The sequence below is a fragment of the Barbatula barbatula genome (assembly GCF_947034865.1).
Source record: "Barbatula barbatula genome assembly, chromosome: 16".
Lineage (NCBI taxonomy): Eukaryota > Metazoa > Chordata > Actinopteri > Cypriniformes > Nemacheilidae > Barbatula > Barbatula barbatula.
The window spans coordinates 11,152,883-11,176,088 of NC_136779.1; the positions used below are offsets into that span (position 1 = coordinate 11,152,883).

The 23,206-nt window shown below is 38.7% G+C and overlaps 4 protein-coding genes across 12 annotated transcripts; 1 reads left to right on the forward strand and 3 right to left on the reverse strand.

The window, feature by feature from the left end:
- Positions 1-51: 51 nt before the first annotated feature.
- On the reverse strand, positions 52-2,468 carry csdc2a (cold shock domain containing C2, RNA binding a). Of its 3 annotated transcripts, XM_079477158.1 has the most exons (5): positions 2,182-2,424; positions 1,772-1,921; positions 1,449-1,656; positions 1,202-1,324; positions 104-807 (listed from the first exon to the last, which is right to left on the reverse strand). In XM_079477158.1, the coding sequence occupies exons 3-5, from the start codon at positions 1,625-1,627 to the stop codon at positions 645-647; spliced, it is 465 nt and encodes a 154-aa protein (XP_079333284.1). In that variant the 5' UTR covers positions 1,628-1,656; positions 1,772-1,921; positions 2,182-2,424; the 3' UTR covers positions 104-644. The 3 variants fall into 3 exon arrangements, with proteins under 3 accessions (XP_079333282.1, XP_079333284.1, XP_079333283.1); XM_079477156.1 differs by lacking the exon at positions 1,772-1,921 and having other exon boundaries at positions 52-807; positions 2,182-2,459; XM_079477157.1 differs by lacking the exon at positions 1,772-1,921 and having other exon boundaries at positions 1,449-1,641; positions 2,182-2,468.
- Positions 2,469-2,882: 414 nt separating this feature from the next.
- aco2 (aconitase 2, mitochondrial) lies at positions 2,883-10,153 on the reverse strand. Its single transcript, XM_079476657.1, has 17 exons — positions 10,102-10,153; positions 9,074-9,216; positions 8,604-8,862; positions 8,426-8,518; positions 8,188-8,346; positions 7,028-7,178; positions 6,828-6,932; positions 6,643-6,734; positions 6,447-6,552; positions 6,199-6,356; positions 6,008-6,081; positions 5,485-5,596; positions 5,087-5,365; positions 4,732-4,923; positions 4,501-4,633; positions 4,290-4,411; positions 2,883-4,151 (listed from the first exon to the last, which is right to left on the reverse strand). Exons 1-17 carry the CDS (start codon positions 10,135-10,137, stop codon positions 4,017-4,019), a joined length of 2,349 nt encoding a protein of 782 aa, XP_079332783.1. The 5' UTR covers positions 10,138-10,153; the 3' UTR covers positions 2,883-4,016.
- Positions 10,154-10,592: 439 nt separating this feature from the next.
- On the forward strand, positions 10,593-11,788 carry phf5a (PHD finger protein 5A). Its single transcript, XM_079475801.1, has 4 exons — positions 10,593-10,734; positions 11,118-11,141; positions 11,227-11,393; positions 11,616-11,788. The coding sequence occupies exons 1-4, from the start codon at positions 10,683-10,685 to the stop codon at positions 11,703-11,705; spliced, it is 333 nt and encodes a 110-aa protein (XP_079331927.1). The 5' UTR covers positions 10,593-10,682; the 3' UTR covers positions 11,706-11,788.
- Positions 11,789-15,206: 3,418 nt separating this feature from the next.
- On the reverse strand, positions 15,207-22,027 carry tefa (TEF transcription factor, PAR bZIP family member a). 7 transcript variants are annotated; one of them, XR_013787749.1, is made up of 7 exons: positions 22,003-22,025; positions 21,741-21,925; positions 17,989-18,360; positions 17,537-17,745; positions 17,180-17,391; positions 16,855-17,044; positions 15,442-16,217 (listed from the first exon to the last, which is right to left on the reverse strand). XR_013787749.1 is itself a non-coding variant. In XM_079476210.1 (6 exons), exons 2-6 carry the CDS (start codon positions 21,814-21,816, stop codon positions 17,023-17,025), a joined length of 891 nt encoding a protein of 296 aa, XP_079332336.1. In that variant the 5' UTR covers positions 21,817-21,925; positions 22,003-22,025; the 3' UTR covers positions 15,545-17,022. The 7 variants fall into 7 exon arrangements, 4 of the variants coding, with proteins under 4 accessions (XP_079332336.1, XP_079332335.1, XP_079332334.1 ...); XR_013787748.1 differs by having other exon boundaries at positions 15,207-16,217; positions 21,741-22,025; XM_079476210.1 differs by having other exon boundaries at positions 15,545-17,044.
- Positions 22,028-23,206: the final 1,179 nt, after the last annotated feature.

The window sequence follows — 23,206 nt, forward strand, 5'->3', positions numbered from 1 at the left end:
GGTGATTTGCACACTATACTTTGTTATAGCTGTGATAATAACAGTGTAAATATGATTCGCAATATATGCATTCACAATTTCATAAGTTTTTATAATTTTTATTACAATTATTATAACAAGCATTGTTCCTGGTGACAAAATCACAAAATGTGGGTGTGTCTCTTAAAGAAATCTACAGAAGTTTTATTAGTTACAATTGAAAATGGTGTTAAATGTTGTGACTTCATGATTTGTTGGATGAGTGTTCACTGAAATGGGTTGAAAGGATTAATGCATACATATCTTTACATAAATAAGCGAATCACAATATTTAAAACAAGTAAGGTGAAGTCTTTTTGTGTCACAGTAATTTCATGTTCTGCCAAAGATATGTCAAAGCTCCGCTGACTCAGATCCCAAGCCATGTTCCAAACAGACCTCTATCACTTATTTTCCAGACTAGTGAAAACAGCAGTTGCATAATCCTACTTAGTATTCCATCCCTACCCTACATACACATAACACCATTGTAAGCTTCTACATCACTTCTGCATAAGCATCCTTCCACAAACGTGGACTTTCTTTTTCTTTTGCGTTGCATAACCCATCCCATCATCTCTTCTTCCTTCTGAATGTATTATTTTACTTTGAATCAAAAGTCTGAGCTAGGAGCTGATAACCTGCCCAGACCAAGTCTCGTGCTTCCTTCCGGACGTAAGGTTGGTGATGACCACCTCAACGGCTTGGAATTTTAGGTTCTTTGGAGGAACTGGACACACTTTGTAGGTCACCTCATCTCCCTCCATTGGCACATATTCACCTTCAATACTAGGAAAAATAAATGTGGTTATAATTAAATAATTTGAAAGGACTTTTCACTCAAAATAAAAAAATCTGTGATTATTTATTCACTCTCAGGTTGTTTGAAGCCTGTGTGGCTTTCTTTCTCCTGTAAAACACAGTAGAAGATATTGTAAGTAATGCCTCTGTGGTTTTGTGTTCATATAATGGAATCAATGGGGGCCGATGTTGTTTGGCCACCAACATTCTTCAAAATATCTTAGTTTGTGTTCTGCTAAAGAAAGAAAGTCATACATGTTATATACAAATAATTCAGACTTCTTTAAAGGTTCTTCAGGAGGTCCCACCAGTTTCTGAGAAAACCCAAACAGTGCCATTAAATGTATGTATTTGTGTGTTTTGGTCTCTTCTCCTCACTTACTCAGAGATGTGAACATAGATGTCTTCTCCTCCATGGGAGGGGTGAATGAATCCATGACCCTGTGACCTTGAAAAGTTCTTGCAAACTCCCTTGAAGGCAGGTCCAGATTTGGCTCTCACCGATCTGACAAAGGACCAGAATAAAGAAGTTCTAGCATGATTTCTAACCAATTAGAGTCATTAAAAATCTAACTCTACTCTGTTTGTTTACATTAGTATGTGAACTATTTCTGCATGGTGACACTCACGCTGAAAAGGTGCGCGTGCGTTTGGTTGGCAACGGACTGAGCGGTTCCCCCGTCTGGGGTGGTTTCCTCTCCGAGACATTACTACCCTCCCTCCTCAGAAAAGGTAATGTAAGTGAGGCAGGTTTGCGTGGACAGTGCAACTGAGGATCAGGTGTAGCGGTTTTGTGTGAATCAGCCATTGGTGTCAGGGTAACTGGAGATGAGATCTCTGTGGGTTAAAATTCATCAATGACCCAATCATTACAATTGTTTATGCATTCCCTATCATTTGTGTAATAGGGTATGAAATTGACTTGAAATAGTCTTATTTTAATATATTTTACTATTGAAGAGATGCTCTGATGCGTGTTCTCATCAAATCTGGCTCCATCAGTAGGCTACCACATTAGATCTTGTTACTTTGTTATCTCTGTTTCATTGTTGTCAAATGCACCATGGATCTACCCTGTAATCTATGACAGACAGACCACACACTGCACACACAAGACAGCCCACTGACTGTTACTAAACTGTGTGCATTGTCATTATCGAATTATTTTCATAATTTGCATGTAAATCAACAATGACAAATAAACTAAAGGGCAAACGTCGAGGAACGGGTGTGTTTTTATTGTCCACAGTATGCGGCAGACGACACGGCACTGGAATATTAAATGAACGGTGATGGGGAGATAAAATGATAAAAGGGATAATGATATAGCGACAATGAAATTCATTCAAAACGAGATCTTACCGTAATGTACGTTAGCGTGATAACGAGATGACGGTTGATATCGCGAGCGCTGCGGAGATTTTTCTACATAGCTACATCCGATTTTTTTATGCCCGAATAGCATCATTCGTGCTCCACATATTCATGGAGTCCCCAAGGGCAGAACACAATAAACGCGTTTGCGGGAGTAGAGGAAGGGACACCCCCAGCCACAATGAAAACCAGCGACGCGACCCTAGAAAACAAAAACGCCCATTTATAATCAACGATGCGATCCGCACAACAAACTATACAATCTTGACGTCAGCATGCGGTCGACCAATCAGTGCAGTCTTGATCGTAACGTTTATTTTGAGGCGTCGCAATTATAATTTTTATTACTTTTTATTTTTAATACCACGTTTTATTTACACTTTATATACATGATTCACATACTGTTTTCGCATTATTTGTCTCACTTTATTTTCGTGTGCGTTTTTATAGTAAGCGCTGGCCCAATGTTTACTTCCGGTATGTGTTTGGTTATAATAAAAAACCTTTACAGCAATATCACGTTAAATTCATACTGTATTGTATATCGACTATATTAAAGTAAAACTTATCAGATATTGACTCTTTGGTTCTAGTTTGGACCACAATACGTTTAAGTTGTTCCCGCTCAAACCGGAAAACACTGCAGTGCTCAGTCAAAGCTGTAAGTCTCAGACAACCACAAAAGCAACCATATTTGAAATAACTTTATTTTATAATCCCCATGACTGATCAGCATTCATTTCCTCAGGAAAAAAAGAAAAATAATGAGCTAATTTTAAGAGGAGTGTTACAAGCAGTCCGTCATTCATTTCACCGAGCTGCAAACATACACAGGTATGTCTGGTTACAACACAGTATTATTCACTTTTACGTTGCCTTGGCTAGCATTCACACAACAACAGTAGGTTAATAGGATAAGCATGAATTTGAGTCAGATAAAGCTAGTAGTTGGCTGCTTTCTGAAAACATTGCTTTTAACTTTGTAAAGACAAAAAAAACAACCCTACAGAAAAGGGCACTCAAATATACAGAGAAAGTGCTCACAAGCGTAGAGGTCTCACTGCTCAAAACTGTGAGCGAAGATGCTTCAGATAATGCACATTTGCAATCCATTGAATTTTTTTATAAATAACCATTCTGTTTAAAACACTTAAAGACTTGACCTGTGATGCCAATCAGTACACACATTTGACAGTTTTGTTTGGTGTGGATTTAGAGATCTGCCAATACTGCACATTAAGCATAGACAAGTCATTCTGACTCGCAGTAAAAACAGCTACGTGAAAAATAAATGGTCAAGTTTCAGCTTGAGCAAATCATTGAGTGGTCAACAAGCCCTGTTAAAAAAAACTGGAACATTAAATCATTCCACCAATAGATGTGATTACAACAGAAACATTTACAAATAGTTCCCAGTTTTAGTGTAATATCACAAGCAGAGATGGAAGGACAAAAATAATTATTACCGTGTCTGATTTTATGAATTAACTTGTGTCTTCAGTCTCTTTTAAATTATTTATTTTGTGATAACCAATCTCAAAATTTACAAGCATTACAATTTAATTAAATTCTTAACACAAGAACGTTTATCTGCTCTGCAAAGAAATTTTGAATTATCTGTAATCAACCCAGTATAGGTTTGTGTATTGACATGACTTGTCTATGCGAAACAGTTTAAAAATGTATTGTATGCTCGGTTTACATGACATGAGAGTATGTATAAACCTTTCATATACGTACCAATCTCCCAGCTTGATACATAGCCTTTGCCTAACCCATAAACACCTGTCTATAGCCCTAGTCAACATTTAGGGACCAATAACTCAATGCTTTAACAATTTCATCCTGTTGAGGGCGGAGCCGGCCTTGAACCATTCAATCTGGGTCTCGTTGAAGGTATGGTTTAACTCAAAAGTTTCTTTGCTTCCATCGATGTGCTTGATGACGGCCTTCAGTGACTAATGAAACACAAGATTACACATATTATTGTAAACATATTACGGAGATTAATTATGCAGTACAATTATAATAGAGTGACTGTTTGCCAAGCAAGGACACCCCAAAACAGGCAAAATAGGTGTATAAACAAAAGTCACCTTTCCAGGCGCAAAGCTTTCAAGGCCTTCAATGGAGATTTTATCATCTGGGCGGATTTTGTCATAATCGGCAGGGTTGGAGAAGGTGAGAGGCAGCAGACCTTGTTTTTTCAAATTAGTTTCTGTTGACACATAATAATAAAAATGAATTGTTAATCTAGACACTTGGCTTCAAGTTGTCAAAAATGTGTTGTTTATATTTCGCACTTACCATGGATTCTAGCAAAGCTCTTCACAATGATGGCCCTCCCACCTAGATGCCTGGGCTCCAGAGCAGCGTGCTCTCTGCTGGAACCCTCACCGTAGTTCTCATCTCCCACCACTACCCATGAAAGATTGTGCTTCTGTGAACGATCACAAACCCCAAAAAGTTAGCAACAAATTTTTCTTTTAAAATGAAATAAGACATTCTGAGTAAAAACAGTGCATGCCAAGCACCTACTTTGTAATAGCGGGCAACATCTGGGACACCACCGTACTCTCCAGTAAGATGGTTACGAATTTTATTAACAGCATCGTTCTCAATATTAACAGCACCAATAAGCAGGTTATTGGAAATGTTGTCGAGGTGGCCACGGAACTTCAGCCAGGGTCCTGCGGCACTGATGTGGTCTGTGGTGCACTTGCCCTTCACCTGATAATAAGAGAAACATTAAACAAAGCATTATAGTTTCCAACTAAGTTTGTGTTCACTCGGATACATATCAAACAGGGTTCTTATATAAAACATGGCAAAAAGGAACACTGACTCAGAGTGAAGCACGAGGAAGAAATAACATCCTGGTACAATTCTTTACCTTGACAAGCACTTGAAGGTCCTCAAGGTCTTTCCCACTCCATTTATCAAAAGGCTCTAGCAACTGCAAGCGGTTGCTCTGTGGGTTGACGTCCACTTTCAGGCCGGAACCGTCGGCTGGTGGGTGCTGGTAGGTGTCCTGACCGGGGTCGAAGTCACGAGCGGGAAGTTCATCTCCTGTGGGTGGCTCCAGTTTAAACTTCTCTCCATTGGCAGCTGTGAGATAGTCCGTCTCTGGGTTGAACTTCAGTGTGCCTGCAATGGCGAGGGCTGTGACAATCTGTGAGGTGACAAAGATGACTTCATAAAAATGTGAAAGGGTTTGTGAAAATTATACAGAATTCAGTCAGTGTATTATGACTGTAGGCAGAGCAAGAAAAAATGTTAAAAGCACAGTACCTCAGGGGAAGTGACGAAAGCATGAGTGGCAGGGTTAGCATCATTCCTAGCTGTAAAGTTTCTGTTGAACGATGTGACAATGGTGTTCTTCTCTCCCTTCTTGACATCACGTCTGAAAGATTTGATTAGTTTAGGTCTTAGTATTATTACAGTTTTTTTTAAATACTTCGATTCAAAATGCTCGATTTGGCTTTCTTTAGTTATATTTACGCATTTGGCAGACGCTTTTATCCAAAGCGACTTGCATTGGATTATGCTACACATTTGTTTCTAAGTATGTGCAATCCCTGGGTTCATACCCATGACATTGGCGTTGCTAGCACCTTGCTCTAACCACTGAGCCACAGGAAAGCGGTGCTACTTTTATGGCTTTTATATAAAATACAGCAAGCAGATATCACATAACAAATCCTTTTAAAGTGATATGAACCTATCCTGTCTGGATTTATTGCGACAGTTACTCAGAAAACATTCACAATGGAAACAAACAAATAGCTTGGTTTAAAAAGGCCGAATACATTACCTGTCCCACTGACCAATGCAGGGTCCACAGGCATTAGCAAGGACAACCCCACCAACATCCCTCAAAATTTGCGCCTACAGACACATACCATTATTATACACCAAATGCAGAACAATTCAATACTAAATGCAAATGAGTAAATGTCCTACAACTAATATTTAAATGAATAAGAAATGCCAACTCAAACACACATATCCATCTCTCTCAATGGTGGCACGAATCTGCTCAGATCCAGGGGTGACTGTGAACTGAGCTTTGCACTTGAGGCCTTTGTCCAGTGCCTGTTTAGCTAAAGAGGCAGCTCTGCCCATATCCTCATAACTGGAGTTGGTGCAGCTTCCAATCAGACCTGTAATATGTAGATGAGGGCAAATGTGAATAATGAGACACTTTTGACCATAAAAACACTGTTCTTAATGGCAGACATTTAATCACCCACCAACTTTAACCTCCAAGGGCCAGCCGTTTTTCTCAGCAACAGTGCCTACTTCTGAAACAGGGTGGGCCAGGTCAGGAGTAAATGGGCCATTGATGTGAGGCTTCAGCTATATTGAGAATAGTTAGGGCATTTTAACCTTATAAACTTTGTAGGAAACACAAACAACAGTCTAAAATGAACCTTCATCTGGTCTTACCTCACTCAAATTGATCTCGATCAACTGGTCGTAATGACAACCTGAATCAGGCACGAGCAGGTCTTTGTTCTCATCTGCCACAGCAGCGATTTCTGTCCAAGGAAAGAAAAATGGTCAAAAGTCTGACTGGATTAATTCCAAGTAGACAAAGTATCTCTTTATTTTGTTGATTGCTGCTTGCTTACCTCCACGACCTGTTTTCTCCAAGTATGTCTTCATACGGTGGTTGAATGGGAAAACAGAGGTGGTGGCTCCGATTTCAGCACCCATGTTACAGATGGTGGCCATACCTGATTAGAAAACCCAAAACATGCAGAGCATATTCGGTATTAACAATGAATGAAGGAACATGCCAACATTGTATTTGTTACTTTTCGAGTTTCACCTGTGCAGGAGATAGAGTCCACACCCGGGCCGTGATACTCCACAATGGCACCCGTGCCACCCTTCACAGTCAAAATACCAGCTACTTTAAGGATGACATCTTTCGGTGAGGTCCAACCAGACAATGCGCCTGTCAGTTTCACTCCGATGACCTAAACAGCCATGTTACATTTTTAGCAGTGGCATTCAGAGGTAATACAGGGATGCAAAATCAGCGGGGTGAAAAAAGTACAATAATACAATAATGAACAATAATGTGAGACCCCAAACACCATTTATTATATATATATATATAAAACTATATTTAAACTACAATTTGTATTGCCTATTGTTCAGTGCACATAATCAGAATTGTCCATGGTCTTCTAAAAGTGTCTAGGATAGACAACCACATCAAGAGTTCATTTGCAAAACTAGATAACTTTTTATTGTGTTATCGTGTTTTTACTGTGTTACTTATCTGTAATTTTTAAGTTAATATTACTTAATCAAAACAATCAAACTGTTTAAATGATATTACTTTGAATGCACAATAAAAACACACTACAGGAAAATAAACAAAAACAGAGTTCGGTTTTTGCAAATGAACTCTTCACATTAACTTCAAGGTGCTCTGTTCAGTCTCAGCTCTAGTCTAAACATGAACGAACTGTCAAACTCATAAATTTATACTATTTGCACAGCATGCCTGTTATCATGTGACAGATTGAAATTTCATTTTTTGACAAGAGGTTGCATTGTAACAACAACATAGGTGTGTTAACATTTGCAATGTTGTACTAAAAACCAAACGCAACACTCACATACGTTGTACAATAAATCTGGTGTTGGATTATAGTGTCTATGAAATCTTGTAGAAAAGGGCTAATCAACTTGCGGCACCCGAAGATGCAATAATTTCTATGATAACGGCGTTCAATGTCTTGCACGGAGCAGTTGATTCGCTTTATGATATGCCAGTTTAACGTCAGGGGCAGGGATTACATTTGTGCTGCATTTATTATTATCTTCCTAAATCTTCTTGAAACAATGCCATCCACATCTTGTAAGTAGGCTACTGGAAGACATATTTTGCTGAAAGGTGACAAATTGGCATCCCTGTTTTATTACCAAATGTGACTAATTATTTTAACCCTCTCATAGGGACCTATAGCAACTCACATTAGGACACTTCAGCTCCCAGGGGATATCTGCCATGACATCAACTGCATCAGCACCACCCACTCCAATGCAGATAGAACCCAGGCCACCACCATTAGGAGTGTGAGAGTCTGTGCCAATCAACATGACTCCAGGGTACGCATAATTCTCCAGAATAATCTAAGAAAAGATCAAACAGTTAAATATATAAACATCCAGACATCAGTCAACCACTAACCAAAAGCTTGTTCTCATATACCTGATGGATGATCCCAGAACCAGGTTTCCAGAAGCCCACACCATATTTAGCCCCAGCGCTAGCAAGGAAATTGTAAACCTCTTGATTCACTTCCTGGTTAAAAAACAGAATTAAATTTAAAAAAAAAAGATTCTCCATATTTTGTCTATTAATAATGTTACTCGATGGGCTTTATCACCTTGGCCCTTTGAAGATCTTGAGCTCCTCCAGCCTGGGCCTCGATAAGATGGTCACAATGGATGGTGGATGGCACTGCTACTCTTGGAAGTCCACTACTGATGAACTGCAGCATGGCCATCTGTGCCGTCGCATCTTGCATGGCAACCCGATCTGGTCGCAGGCGCAAGTAGGTCCGCCCTCGAACAATTTCCTGTCCGGCTGGGTCATCCAGATGCCCGTAGACGATCTTCTCTGACAGAGTGAGAGGGCGGTTAAGCCTGGAAAATGTTAACAAGTTAAGGATCTGATGTACATTTATCTAACAACATGTAAATAACAGCACAATATTTAAGATTTGTTCGGAAAGTAAATGCAAGTCTATGGTTTCGTCCATTACCGTATAAAACTCTGAAACGTGCAAAACAACAACATATGAGCGACGCAGATGTGAGCAAATAAAGTTGAGTGTAAAATACCGGGCCCACTGACCTCTTGCTCACAATGTCAATATTTGACCGAAGCTTGTCATAGTTGATATAAGAATTTGGCTCAAAGCGGCTCATGGCTACCTTGGCCTTTGCGTTTAGAGCTGCCGCTACATGAAGACGTCGGGCACCCTGGCCCAGGGCAAGCTGAAATAAACAATCATGGAATCATTATGCAAGACAAACATATAAATAACACCAGAACAAATTGACAAATACAGTAAACAACTCTTTCACAAGAGAGCAATACACTTATAAATATACACAGCTAATATTAACATGCACCTCATACACTGTTTTGGACATGCAAAAGTTTAACAGATTGATTAAATACTAAATACCATGTGTTACGTCTGTATTTTGTACGTGCTTTGTTCTTTACAAATGAAAGTTTATTTATACACACGCAATAGCTACAAGGAAAATATTATTAAGGATTAGCAGAGTATGTCATGTTAAAATACCTGTTCATTTTGGTAAAGTGATGTGATCTTATGTGTAATGCTATGGTTTGAAGTTATAAAGCCGTACCATGCATCATTTCTGGGTTAATGATGACGTTCGCCGGTAAATTTCATAATATTTTCATTTTAAATGATAATATTAAAATCACTGCCTCAAACCCAAGTAGCGGTTTTCATTATCAACTCTCTATAGTCGGCGCCACGATCTTCACAGCGCTGTTTTAACCTTGCGTTCACCTTGTAGGTCAAACTAAACACCCAAACATAACAATTTAACAAGAAGTTAAACGGTACAAAAGCTATAACTCTTCACAAACACGTGCTTTCGTTGTCTTTTTACACAGCTGTCAATAAAGATCGTACGCAATCCGTTAGCAGAAACCCATCTGCAGCAGACATCCTTGGACACTGTGACCTGTGCACACTTCACGAGCAGATATCAACACGAAAAGCGCTTCACTTAATGCGTGTATTTAAAAATGACAGGGAAAAACATGTTTGGCAGTGATACAGACACGAACAGGTCAAAGTCACGCATTTTGACACTTTCAAAGAACATTATAGATACCTGAAGCCTTGCGACGGTTAAGCAGTAGGTTGCCATTTTGTTCACTGACAAAGATGTGACGCCAGAAAATGACGTGCGGGTTTATGAACGGGTTGTCTTGGAAGGATGTTGAAAATAATGGACGTTAAATTCTTAGCTTTTGTTCAAAAATCAATCTTTTCTCGTATGATCTGTTAAAAAAACAATCCAACAAAAAAGATGGATAAAATAATCTACCTAAGTCTGTTAGCTGGTGAGGTGTTTTCCAGCTGTTCATTTTTTGCTTTCAGGACCTTGTCTTAAAAAACTTAAACATTTACAATATTTTCTAAAAACCTGTTCATTTATACATTATTTTATTTATGCGTCGATTCATCCACCACCTTGCATTCATATTCCTCCTCGGGATTTTTTAATCGACTGTTAATATTATTCAAGTTCATCGCTGACGGTCATGTTAGACTTTTTCCAACAGATGTCACTGAAAGACTCTCCGCATTTTCTCATCCGAAACGAGCCGAAGAAGAAAAGTTCAGAGGTCACTCACTGCTGCGTCGTCGCTACGCTAGTGTTTGCACAGCTAGCTGCTTCTCTCTTTGAAAATGGCAAAACATCATCCAGATTTGATTTTTTGCAGAAAACAGGCCGGTGTTGGTAAGCATATCATTTATTTTACATATACTGTAGCCATTAGTTTCAGATATTTAATATCTCCGCAAAGTTCTTTATTTGATAGACAGATTAACTGCTAGCAAGTCGGTTAGAATGTTAAGAAGCTAGTTGAATCAAAGACTCATTTATACACGATAAAGGCAATACATTAATAACTTTTGAGTTGGAGTACAGTTTTTCCCATAGTCTAAAAGCCAACGACTATAGCAAAAATAACCACGAAAAATGTCTTGTGAGGTTTTGTAGCGATTAGCGAGGACACATTCAAACGTGCTCACTCGTTTGTATACGTAGTCTTTAGAAGTTTAAAGTATAGCAAATGTATTAATGCGTTGAATCTAATTTTATCTCTCTCTCTTTTGCAGCCATTGGACGACTGTGTGAAAAATGTAAGTTTTTACAATATTTATATATATATAATGTGTTTTTGTTCTCGAGTTGAATGCCAATATTGTCTGTGCTTATTCTTTTAAGGTGATGGTAAATGCGTTATCTGTGACTCGTATGTCAGACCCTGCACACTGGTTCGTATTTGTGATGAATGCAACTATGGGTCATACCAGGGCCGCTGTGTTATCTGTGGAGGACCTGGAGTATCTGATGCCTACTACTGTAAAGAGTGTACCATCCAGGAGAAAGACGTGAGTAACCTGCAACACTTATGCTTGAATAGCTTTTTGCTTAAATTCCTATTAAAACATTATACTAATTGGATTAATGACATACATACACTAAACAAAAACTCTAAACATGTAGGTTGAGACTGACGATCGCATATTGCATTGAGTGTAACTGTGTATTTAAATGCTAAATATTTCTTTATTACTGTTTGTTGTTATAATTCTGTGTTGTTTTTAACACAGAGAGATGGCTGTCCTAAAATCGTAAACCTTGGTAGCTCAAAGACTGACCTTTTCTACGAAAGAAAAAAATACGGCTTCAAGAAGAGGTGAAGATACCAAGGCAGTTGTGTGTTGCAGTAGTTTTTCGTGCAGGAGCGTGTTTTGTTATCAGACTTGTTTAATAAACCTTTTTTAAAAATTGTGGTGTGGGTTTCATGTATTAAAATAATCTAGTCCTCAAAGAGCATTGAGGGTTTATCATGTGAAGAAAGTACTGACCCAATGTTATAAAATGAATATAGGAAATTAGTATACATTTGGCAGAAGTATAAGATATTACGAGGTGAAATAAAACTAATATCTGCACTTTCAAGTTAGGATTTTAGATAATACACACACGGGCGGTTTCCTGGACAAGGGATTCAATGTTGAATCAGGACTAGGCCTTAGTTAAATTAGCATACACGCTGTTTTAAAAAAAATGTACTTGACAAAAACATATTTTATGGTATGCATCTTGAGAACAATCGCACTAATATATTTTAAGATATGTCAGTGCATGTTCTGTTTGATCAAGACACCTCTAACATTTAAGTTAGTCTGGGACTTTGCTTAAGACATACAGTTTGCTTTTAAAGTGGCAGTCCATAAGTTCTTTTGAGTAATGATGAACTAAAACCAATTATTGAGCAAGTACATGAAAGAACTGTGTCTAAAACTTAGACAGTTTTGCAGTATTTGGGTCAATGTTCTTATTTGTTTCGTGTTATATCATCTGCCATGTTATCTGTTAGGTTTATTATGCGCTGCTGATGTACAGTGAAGATTTTCACCGGTTCACTGCCACGGACCCTACGTGACATACGATTCAAAACATCAGACTCATCCGCGCAGTTGACCAGTGCCGAATCACAACTCACGTAAAGAAAATACCTCCGCACATCACCTGCAGTGAGTAGGGGGAGCCTGCAGACCTGGGGCCTCATGTACAAAGACTTGCATTGAATTCATACTATAGCATTGCGTACGGACAAAGCTGTAAATGTGCATACGCACAAAAAAACCAGATGTATGAATCTCTGCGTACGAAGGATCCCACGCATATTCTCTTGTACATCCCAATTAACGTAGAATTGAGCGCACATGCATGAGCACAACACCCCACCCAGTCTCCTCCCCTAATTAAATCAATTTAAATATGGTAATGAGTCCACTTTGGCAAAATATAGCAGTAAGAAAATGGCTAAAGCAAGCGGCAAGAAACGAAACTTTACGGAAAGTGAATTGGAGGTGCTACTATCGGAGGTAGAAACCAGAAAAAATATTTTATTTGGAACTTTGTCCTCCGGAATTACTAACAAAAGGAAAAAATATGAGTGGGAGAGTTTGGCTGGAGCCGTCAATGCGGTGGGATCTGAAAGTCGCACTGTAAATGACCTTAAAAAGAAATGGTCTGATATTAAGGTGGACGTTAAACGGAGAACTGCTGCGCACCGATAAAGTGTGGGCAGAACAGGCAGTGGTAAAGGGGTCGATGAACTAACACCCTTTGAGCATAGAGTTGCCTCAATTATGGGTGACACTTTACTCTCTGGAGTGGTATCTGCTGCTGTGGGAGACTCAGATTTACTCCAGGACTGCCACGAAGGTAACAATTTCTCATTTGTTTTTACTTTGGTACATATAGCGTACCTTTTTCATTATCAAATGCATGCAATGTAGTTGACCAAAAGTACACCAGAGATTTTACGTATCCATTGCATTTATGGCAAATGCGTGTGCCCCTTAAAAATGGAACGGACTCAAATCAAAGGTAACATGTGCCTGTGTTTATTTAGACTCATATGGTGCAACAGCCGAAACATCCACTGGCACGCACTCGGAATCCGGCCCTCCAGAGCAGCCAGCGCCCACTGTGCCCAGCGTTTCCAGTGCTCTCACCAGTGCTGACGCCCGTCCGTCTGGCCGCGTCTTGACGCATGCTGTTTTGGAGTCACAACAGCAAATCGTTATGGCCATCGGAGAAATCAACACATCAGTCACCTTAGAAATATCACTGACGCACTCACAGACATAAGCCACTCATTAAAGGAATTGGTCAAAAAATGAACTTTGTCTCCGATTACCATTTATATTGTTGCAATCACATGTTGACGGGCCTGAGTGGCTTGTTGGTTGGGCTGCGCAAACATTGGTCCTGGGTCAGGGTCATCTGGCGGTGCTGCCACCTCAAGTGGTATGCCATGCCTGTGCGCGACATTGTGCAGCACACCACAGGCCAGCACAATGCGGCAATCCCATAAGGGCGGTATAACAGCATCCCCCCCACTCCTGTCAAGGCAGCGCCACCGACATTTCAGCTGCCCAATCGCCCGCTCTACAACTGACCGAGTGCGAGAATGGGCATTATTGTATCTGCGCTCTTGGTCAGTTTGTGGGTTGGTGAGGGGGGTTAAAAGCCACGTCTTTAGTGGATAACCGCTGCCTCCAAGAGGATAGCCCTTGGAAATCTGAAACGGCTGATAAGCCAGTCATCATCCTGAGCCAGAAAATCATTCTCTTCGGATTCTGCCATTAGCAATGTCCTCTAATAAGGCCAAAGCTGCCATTGCCATAGACTAAGGGTTGTGTCAATTTGCATACCGGTATGCTTTTATATGTTCTTATTTAATTGCATAATTGATATAATTAATATAATTCCATAAGGTTTGTGTGACAATATGTCAATTATTTATAAATTGCTAATTAATAGCAATGCTTCCCACGGGTGGTGGTGCGATAGACTTGTAGAAAAAATTATTGTGTAATGTTTACAACTTCACTTCATTGCCTGTAAGAGTCGCCAATGGAAAAAAACAATGAGAAATGTACGTACGCCAGACATGAAATTGGCTTGGTGGAACGCACATTCTCGAGTTAATTTCACCGTTAGTACATCCGACCGTGAGCGTGAAAGCTGGCGTACGCAAAGTTTTTGTGCGAACGCAAGGTTGATACATGAGGCCCCTGGTCTCCAGCCTCCCCATATAGGCTGCAGTAGCAATTACAAACTGAGAGGGCGACAAAGAGGACAATCCTACGGACAGCCACTTTAAACTGTTTTCGTTTAAACTTAAATCCTGAGATCCTATCACGCAAAAATATTACAGATACTATATTAAACAATATCAGAATTGCATGCTGATGATGTATTTTTGAAGGCAACATTTCAGTCTTTCAAGGCCAACATTTGTTACCAGGAGTCCACGAAGGTTTACAAGGATTCAAGACTAAAAACTAAACAAATTATATGTATGATGAAATTGTTGAAGCAATGTTAACACTTTTAGACTTGATTGTTATTTACAGTACCTATAAAATGACAAGATAAATACTGTAATCTTAACTGTAACTTATTGTATAAGCAATGAACTGTGCAGTTTTGTTGTATAATGCTGTTTATCAAGAACAGTTATATGTTGATTACTTTAAATGAGTAGTTCATTTCACAATTGTCCCGATTCACTTTCCATAGGGATTTGTATTCCTCCTATGGAAAGTCATTGGTGTGTAGATTTTGAAGTGAACTGCTCCTTAACCTTGATTTAATATTTACCATGAATTAAATGCCTTGCAGAAAACAAACATGATTTCACGTAGCAGGAATAATGTATGTTTGGGATTATATAGCTCCTGTGGGTCAATCCGTATTACATTTTATTTACGGTGCAAATGTCATAGGTTTGATTCCCAGGAACACATACATATAGAAAGCATTTGTTTAATGTATACGAATGATGCTCTTATTTTCATAATGGAATGTAGTTGCATATCTCTGTGCCTTTTTTAAGCTCTCTTTTCACATAATGCAACCTTTGGCATCTGTCTGTGTTACACCACACTTTTAACCCACCTAAAACTTGATTCACTTAATCATAATTCCCTTGTGCGATACACTTAAGTGACATGTACACACCATTGAGTTCTTTAATAATATTTACAACATGAAACAACCAAGACATTAAGGTAACACAAGTCATGAACGGTTTAGAGGACATATAGTAAAAATAATGTTTCTTTTCCCCAAAGAACTATTAGAAAACCATTAAAATCTGATTAAAGATTAGTAACTCCAACAAGTAGTACACATGCAGCCAAGCTTTCTTTAGTTAAACACAGGAAACACATTGCCAGTAAGCTCCATTTACCGAACAGACATTAAACCATATTTTGTTGTAGTTCTTATTTCTAACATTTTAGAAAGAAAGTCCAATGAGAACTGACATATCAAAAGTGCAATCTTTAAAACCGTCTGACACAGGTCACAAAGTTACCAGAAGACTTCATCACCTACAACTTTGGTCAGGATTACATATCAGATTCCCTTTACATGATTTGCACAATGAAAAAGGAGAACAAGACGTTTAGTCTTTTGTGTAACATGGGTTGTGACGATGATCCTCCTTCCCTGATATTATTCTATGTTTCTAAAGGAGAGACATTTTACACAAAATAAGTTTACTGACAAGCCTTTACAGGAGGATTGGGTTCCTGATATGTAACCATATCTCTGAAGTGACTCAAGGGTCCTCATTGACTGTTGAGTTCACAAGGACTTGTTTTTGTAAAATATTTGAAAGTTATCTGAAAAAATATACAAGAAAAATATCCACTTAATTTGTTTGCTTGGTCAATCACATATACAGATTTTGTATTTCTGTATATTGACCACATAGGACTGCTGTAGTAAACACAGTATGTAATAAAACACAAAGCAACATTTAACATAAGAAAATAAAAAACCTGGTATTGTACTGCTTAAACCGTTACTGAAAGACCTCATTAATATATATATATATACTTTTTATGTTTTGCTGATATAAAATGCACAAATTGTCAAAACATTTTTCTGCTGCCAATTCTAGCATAAAAAACATTGACTGTATTTGTAAGCACACAACATGATAAACGGACAACTCCTTACAGCAAATAACTAGCTGTACTGAAAACATATAATTTTACATTTTATAGTTACAACTGATCTGCAGACAAAAATGTACCGCTATATGGTACATTGTACCAGCTGTTCCAAATGAATTCTTAGAATTGATATTGTATACAAACCAGGGAGAAAAACATAAAACCCTTTAAACTGCATTTACAGTAAACCATGGGACACAAAAGGTGGGAGAGACATTTTCTTTAGTAATTCAATACAAAAAAGCACCTAAAAGCTTAATAAGATATAGTGGGTATGTTGTTGCGTTGAGTGCAAACTTACACAGAGATGTGGTTATATTGGTTGAAAGGATTCAGTGGCATAACAATGTCACTGAGCGTTACTAACTAAATCATTCATTCGCTCATCTCCTCTTCATCGTCTTCTCATTACCCTCCACACTATTATTAATTTATTGCCTTTCAACAATGCAAATAAATCAATAACTGTTTAGAGTTCTTCTGTAGGTTCACTTGAAAAGGAAGAGAAATGAATGGTTATTCAACATAAATGTATTATACTGTGTGATCTGAATGGCAGCTCTGTCTTTTTATATGAAAACTGTCTGTGTGCTTAAGTGGGCTTGTGCCACACAGCTTTCTCTTACAGTGGTCCGTATTTGTCTTCATAGCGTGACACAACATTCTTGCAGCGGCCAAAATCTTTGCGCAGCTCTGCCACTTCCTGCCTCAGTGCCACGTTCTCTCGCTCCAGAAAGGCAGCTCGAACCGTGATCTGATTCTCCTTCAGCCGCCTAGCGTCCCGCGAACGTTTGGCCGCAACATTATTCTTATTCCTACGTTGCCAGTATTTCTCATCCTGGCATATTGAGTGGAGACGAAAAAATTATTGCATGTCATTTAATGCCTTTCCAGTAATCTTAAAATATCTTGTATTCAGAACCATATCAAACCACAACAACACAAGGCGTATTAAACAGTTTTATTAACAAAAGGAAATTTACCTTCTTTTCTTCGGGCACAAATACTTTTTTGGCTTTCTTGATCATAGGCTGTGGTTTCAGGTCCTCCTCAGAAAAGCGATGTTTCCTTGGGTTGAAAAGTTCACCTCCAGGTACACTTGAGAGCACGAGATCAGTGGGATCTGGTTGGAAGTTCACCTCTACTTCAATGTCATCTGGATTAATGGGATCTGGGCTCTCGCTCTCGTTGTCTGAAGCAAAAAGTGAATTAGTAAATATGAACACTGAATTTAAAGTATGTAGTGTTCATTTATATAGAACCTTATAATTCCAAGGTAACCAATTTAAATTGCATATGGTGGTTTTACAATTTTACTGTATATTGTTTCATAATTAAAAACAGAAGGAATGTTAGTTTAAAGTAACATGTTACTTATCATACCAACGTGATGATTTGTGGGTTTAAAACAAAAGTACACTGTGTTCTTACTAACCTGATGTGACATCGGTTGAGCTGGATGCCGCGATTGTGACCACTTCCTCCTCACACTGATCTAGTTCCATGACTGGTACAAGCGAGATCGGGAAAGCTGGGGTTGTCTTGTCCGCAGAAGTTGTACATGGCTTTTCGGTTGTCGTCTGTGAGTTTTCCTTCACAGGCCTCTTTTGCTGACCCTCATCCATTGCGGAAGGAATTCCATTCTCTATGAGAAACTCCTCCAGATCCATGTATTCAAGGTGGAAGGTTTCACTATCATAGGGAATTGTCTTGTCCCAGATAGCAGGGGTCAGGGCGGCCGATGGCCCCATCCCACTGATCCCTCCAGAGTCCACATCATCTCCCAAGAGCTTCTCTTTGTCATTTTCTGCAACACAAACACACCAAAATAAACAAACAGTTTTTAAATATTTCATACCAAACATAACTAATATGTAATAACACATTTTAGGCTGCACAGTAAATGACATGACACAGAGTGCCATTATTAGTGGTATTCAGTAAGCATAACATACACTATATTCTGTGGCCTATGATCATAACACCGTGTCAAAACCAGATGAGATGTGACAAGTGTCTCGTTCTAATGGGATTGTGGCGTTGCATCCAGTGTGGACAGAATTTAAAATGATAAAAGGGTTCTTACGCCCCATTGAGACCGCCAGCGATAAGATTCCATTCATTTCTATGAAGAACTGGCGGCTTCCAGCAACATGAGTGACAGTGAACGATGGCGACAGGAAGTGGCCGTGTCTAGCGATGGGACAAAGTTGAGAATTGTTCAACTTTGTGCAAATGATGAGCGACTTTCAGAAGCGACAACCAAAATGAGTGAAGCAGGCAAATCTCACATCATCCGTCTCTCATCAGTTACTGCAGGGTTTGTTAATAAATGTTCAAGGATTAAAGCGCTAGCGCTCTAGTTGCTGTTTACTGTCATATTATAAGAAACCTTAAAAAATTTACAAGCAGACGGCGCTTGCTTTGACCGTGCTCTGTTAAATCGCATCAGCCAACACAAGTTTCTCCTTCATTATTGCGGTCTCCGGACGTTTCAAGCAACTGATGTTCCATCACCACATTGGAAGGCCCGCCTCACCTTTCATTCGTTTGGACTTTGGGAAAAAAGGTACATGACGTAAAGCGCTTTTCTGCTCAGAGTTGAGTTTTTCAGCCAAAAACGCATATAAGCAGCATGCAAAACCCTCCCTGCCAACTGAAAAACACGTTCTATCTTTTCGTTCATTGTAGACACGGTGTAACGGTGGATTCGCGCACTACGCGGCAGTCGCGTTTGTCCAGTTCATTTACAAAGGTAATAATCACAAATTTTCACATTTTCCAAAATCCTGCAACTTCCACAAGCACAGCCTTTTCCACAGCGATAGCCACATCAGCTTAAGGGGCTTTGTCCGCCGAGGCGTTTCTGCCAGCGAACGGTCTGTTTTTTCAATAGTTTACAATGGAAATGCAGCGGTCGGTTTTTTTTCTTTCGTTTGAGTCGTAGGGAAGAGTAATGGACATTTCCCGCGAGTAGTAAAGAGCGTGGAACACGATTGTTCGCGTTTGGTGTGAACACAGCATAAGGCAGCTGCAGCGCAGAAATTCCACAGCGTACAGTGTGAATGGCCCATTAGAAACATCTAGAGTTGTTTGCTTGCGTGTTCCTTATTTTAAAACCATTATAAGGGTGTTTTTATATTAAATTTCAAGTTACAGTTACTAACATAAGCACAGTTATAATAGCAAAGTAAACACGTAGAAGTAAAACAGCAAGATTTCAAATAAAAGAAGCAACGTTGTGTTTATATCGTCATTTCTTTTCATTTCAAATATCCATTAAATGTTCAAAAACGTTAGCTGGGTGACGACATCACGTACAATCTTCGCGAGTTCGTACTTCCGATTTGCTAAATCCGACCTCTGCATCGAGAAATGACAAAGATATCGAACCCACAGTCATGTTTGATGCCAAGATCGGATTTCAAAGGAACCCATACTGAATGCATGTCGCTTTGGAGTGTGTCTGCCATATGCACGCATAAATGTTACGTTATAAATATCGTAGTAATATGCGTTGATGTTTACGTGCTGAATGCCCTCGTCAACCATTCTTCAATGCAGCTCGCACAGACCGCAGGCACGAGTCCTGAGATACTTTACTCACCGTCGTCGCCTTCGAGAAGATTCGGTGGCGGGATGTCCATGATTTTCTTTAAGAGCACGGGAAAATCAGCCAGAGTAACGTTACCCGTACCTGCGTCCATCGTGACGGAAACGAGCTCCGTGGCCATTTTACTGGAGCGTTCAAAACGTCAAAAACTAAGAAAATCAAACCACCTCGCCGGTTAAGACTCTATTTTCAGCTTTGTCTGCGTTTACAGTAGAATTAACAGCGACTTGTGTGAAGCAGTGTCTTGATATTAATGTATCTTAAGCTCATTCTGTCGGAAAAACAGCACTTGAATGCGGATAGGCTGACGGTGCTTTGTTCTCATGAATAATATATTAAACACACTGTCCAGGGGCGCGGCAAAGTGTTAAGTTGGGTGACGTTGCATTGCCAGAGAGACTTCTCATTGGTCGGTTAAAACGGTTTTGTAACGTGTTCTAAAAACCTACATTTCATATATTACCTTGAAAGTTTGTACTTGGGTTACTAGTTTAAGCTACTGGGCATTCAAATCACATAACCTTCGACGATTTGCCGCATACGAATTTATTCAAAAACTTTTATTTAGACAGGATTTGACCTTCAAGCCTGCTTTTTAGGGGTTACTTACTGCCAATAACACAGTAATGTTTGGGATTAAAACGAAATCATGCCTCAAGGGACAAAACCTGCCTAGTGTGTTTGTTGGCACACGGCCTAACACGTGCAGTCATGAGACTTTCTGTGTGCAAGCAGAACCATGGCGATGCAGAGAATAATATTTTTCACATGTGAGGAAATTGTTTTTCTCGAGCTGCTAATAATTTATTTATGTACTGCAATATGCAATGTCGTGTTTATGTTAGTAGGATATATATATATATATATATATATATATATATATATATATATATATATATATATATATATATATATATATATATATATATATATATATATATATATATATATATGAATAAATGAAAAAATGAAAAAGAAACCTACTCTACACAAACGCCCATATAAAAGACAACATAGACAGTGGTCGCATGTTGAATATGCATAAAATCAGTACATAAAACAAACCATATAAACATTTGCCAATACAGAATTGAATTTATTTTTAGATATGACAGTTGATTACGCCTTTTTTTTACCAACAATGTTACAATATTTAATAGATTTTACTTGTCAATCCATTCATTGATGATATTTATAGTTATTCCATGAAATGTGTACGTGATTTATCTAAACAGGACTGATGTCCAAACTCGCAAATTTATAAAAATATTCGCAGCATTAGTAATCAAAATAATAAACAAAAACACATTTATGGGATTACCTAAATTCGACCTTTATTTTAAAGCACGTCACACATGCGTACAATCAAGCTGGTCGATATGTGACAGCTCCTTTACATGCAAAAAACATTCAAACATTTTCGGCTGCGAATAGAATAGTAAAAAGAGCGTTTGTTGACCCTAAAACACGGCGAAACACGGAAATAACAGATGGTATAGACACAGCAAACTAAGATTTATTGTAACACTGCAAGGCGCATGTAGGCCACTCATATAAAACATATACATTCTTACCGTTGTCTTCAATGGAAGTGATAGAAAATGGGAACTCGAGCAGGGCTTTAAACATTTCTGGAATTTCAGAGCACATCTTGAATATCGCTTTTCCTAACAATCGGAATAAAGGTCGTTGCAGAAGACAGCTGTTCAACAAGCTCGCGTTCACATTCAGTCCTTCACGGCTACTATTAGATAGTCATCTGTGAATTCAGAAACTTTGGTTTATGGTCACAAGGTCTAGAGTTTAACCACAAGTTACTCAATAAGTCCCACCTACATATAATTACTTCCCGTGGGCTCGAACATTTCGGCCAATCAACGTGTTTATATTTGCCTTTTGTTGAATAGTCAATGAAGCGAGGAGTTTTATTGGCTGATCCAGCTGTAACGATTGAGTCCTCTAGCCAATTAAAACAAAGACAAGTTATCTAAGACAGACCAAAACGTGCGTGTCGACATGACTGAAGTCATTTCAGAAATTCATTTAAAACGTGTTAATGCCATTTAGATTTCGGCGACAGATCTGCGCGTCGTGATAATATTGTTAATGAAACAATTCAATTTAATTGCAGATCAATAAAATATTGAATTATATATAAGGGTGCATTTGTATATGGAATGAACGGAGCTTATTTGTGGGTGATCCAGTGAAAAGCTCGTCTGTCGGTTCACGCTCAAACTCACACACTGGTATTTCTAACATTCGCTAAAGTATTCATGGAACGTGTTCAACAAACTCTACTACATGATAACTGAGGGAAAGGTCGTTCGTGCAATGATGCTGACCTCGCACCTTTTCACAACAGCCTACCCGACTGTATAGATCCAATGACTTAAACTAAAGCATTTTCACTCTAAGCAGCAAGTAAAACGTAGTAAAGAAAGTTAATTCATATAAATGAAATAAAAGCACACTTGTGTTCTAAAACAGTCTATTTATTGTTAAACACATTCATGAGATTTGGTCCACTGTAATCATATTTCACTTCCAACCAGGGAGGAAAAAGAGAAACAAAACAAACAAATGTATAAAATACAGTACAAAACGTGTGTTGTTTAATCTTTTCATTTTAGTCTAAAACTGATTTCATTGGTTATCCTGTGAAAAATCAAACCACTGTAACAAAATGACGAGGTTTGTTAAATCCTTTATTGCCTTTTCAGGCTGAACATGGGTAAATCTTAAAATATTTATGAACCAGTTTTGTTTTTACTCCAGGAAGCCCATACCGTTGTATTTTCAGGATAAACTCAAGCGGAGAATGAAAAAAGTGAGTAGATGACCATTGCTCCAGCCCTTCAATGGCCAGCATTACTAACCCTTTGATAAGAATATGACTGATTGTAAACCCCATCTCATGTTTGAGTAAACGAGACTGTCAACCGAGCTTTTCCATTTCTTCTCTCTTTCCGCAGTTGTGCACACTACTTCACGTTTACTTTAACCTAAAGTGAAGGCCAACAACTCAATCTAATCACAT

Coding starts and splice junctions, on each gene's coding strand:
- csdc2a (XM_079477156.1), bottom strand. CDS start 2,287: ATGATGCTATTCGGGCATAAAAAAATCGGATGTAGCTATGTAGAAAAA. Junction 1,657..2,181: donor TCACGCTAACGTACATTACG/GTAAGATCTCGT, acceptor TTTAACCCACAG/AGATCTCATCTCCAGTTACC. Junction 808..1,201: donor ATCTATGTTCACATCTCTGA/GTAAGTGAGGAG, acceptor TATTTTTCCTAG/TATTGAAGGTGAATATGTGC.
- aco2 (XM_079476657.1), bottom strand. CDS start 10,137: ATGGCAACCTACTGCTTAACCGTCGCAAGGCTTCAG. Junction 6,357..6,446: donor GCCCTTGGAGGTTAAAGTTG/GTGGGTGATTAA, acceptor TACATATTACAG/GTCTGATTGGAAGCTGCACC. Junction 5,366..5,484: donor CTTTCGTCACTTCCCCTGAG/GTACTGTGCTTT, acceptor GTCACCTCACAG/ATTGTCACAGCCCTCGCCAT.
- phf5a (XM_079475801.1), top strand. CDS start 10,683: ATGGCAAAACATCATCCAGATTTGATTTTTTGCAGAAAACAGGCCGGT. Junction 10,735..11,117: donor CAGAAAACAGGCCGGTGTTG/GTAAGCATATCA, acceptor TCTCTTTTGCAG/CCATTGGACGACTGTGTGAA. Junction 11,394..11,615: donor GTACCATCCAGGAGAAAGAC/GTGAGTAACCTG, acceptor TTTTTAACACAG/AGAGATGGCTGTCCTAAAAT.
- tefa (XM_079476208.1), bottom strand. CDS start 20,287: ATGGCCACGGAGCTCGTTTCCGTCACGATGGACGCAGGTACGGGTAAC. Junction 18,361..20,160: donor TCTTCTCGAAGGCGACGACG/GTGAGTAAAGTA, acceptor TTTGTGTTGCAG/AAAATGACAAAGAGAAGCTC. Junction 17,392..17,536: donor TTGTGCCCGAAGAAAAGAAG/GTAAATTTCCTT, acceptor TCAATATGCCAG/GATGAGAAATACTGGCAACG.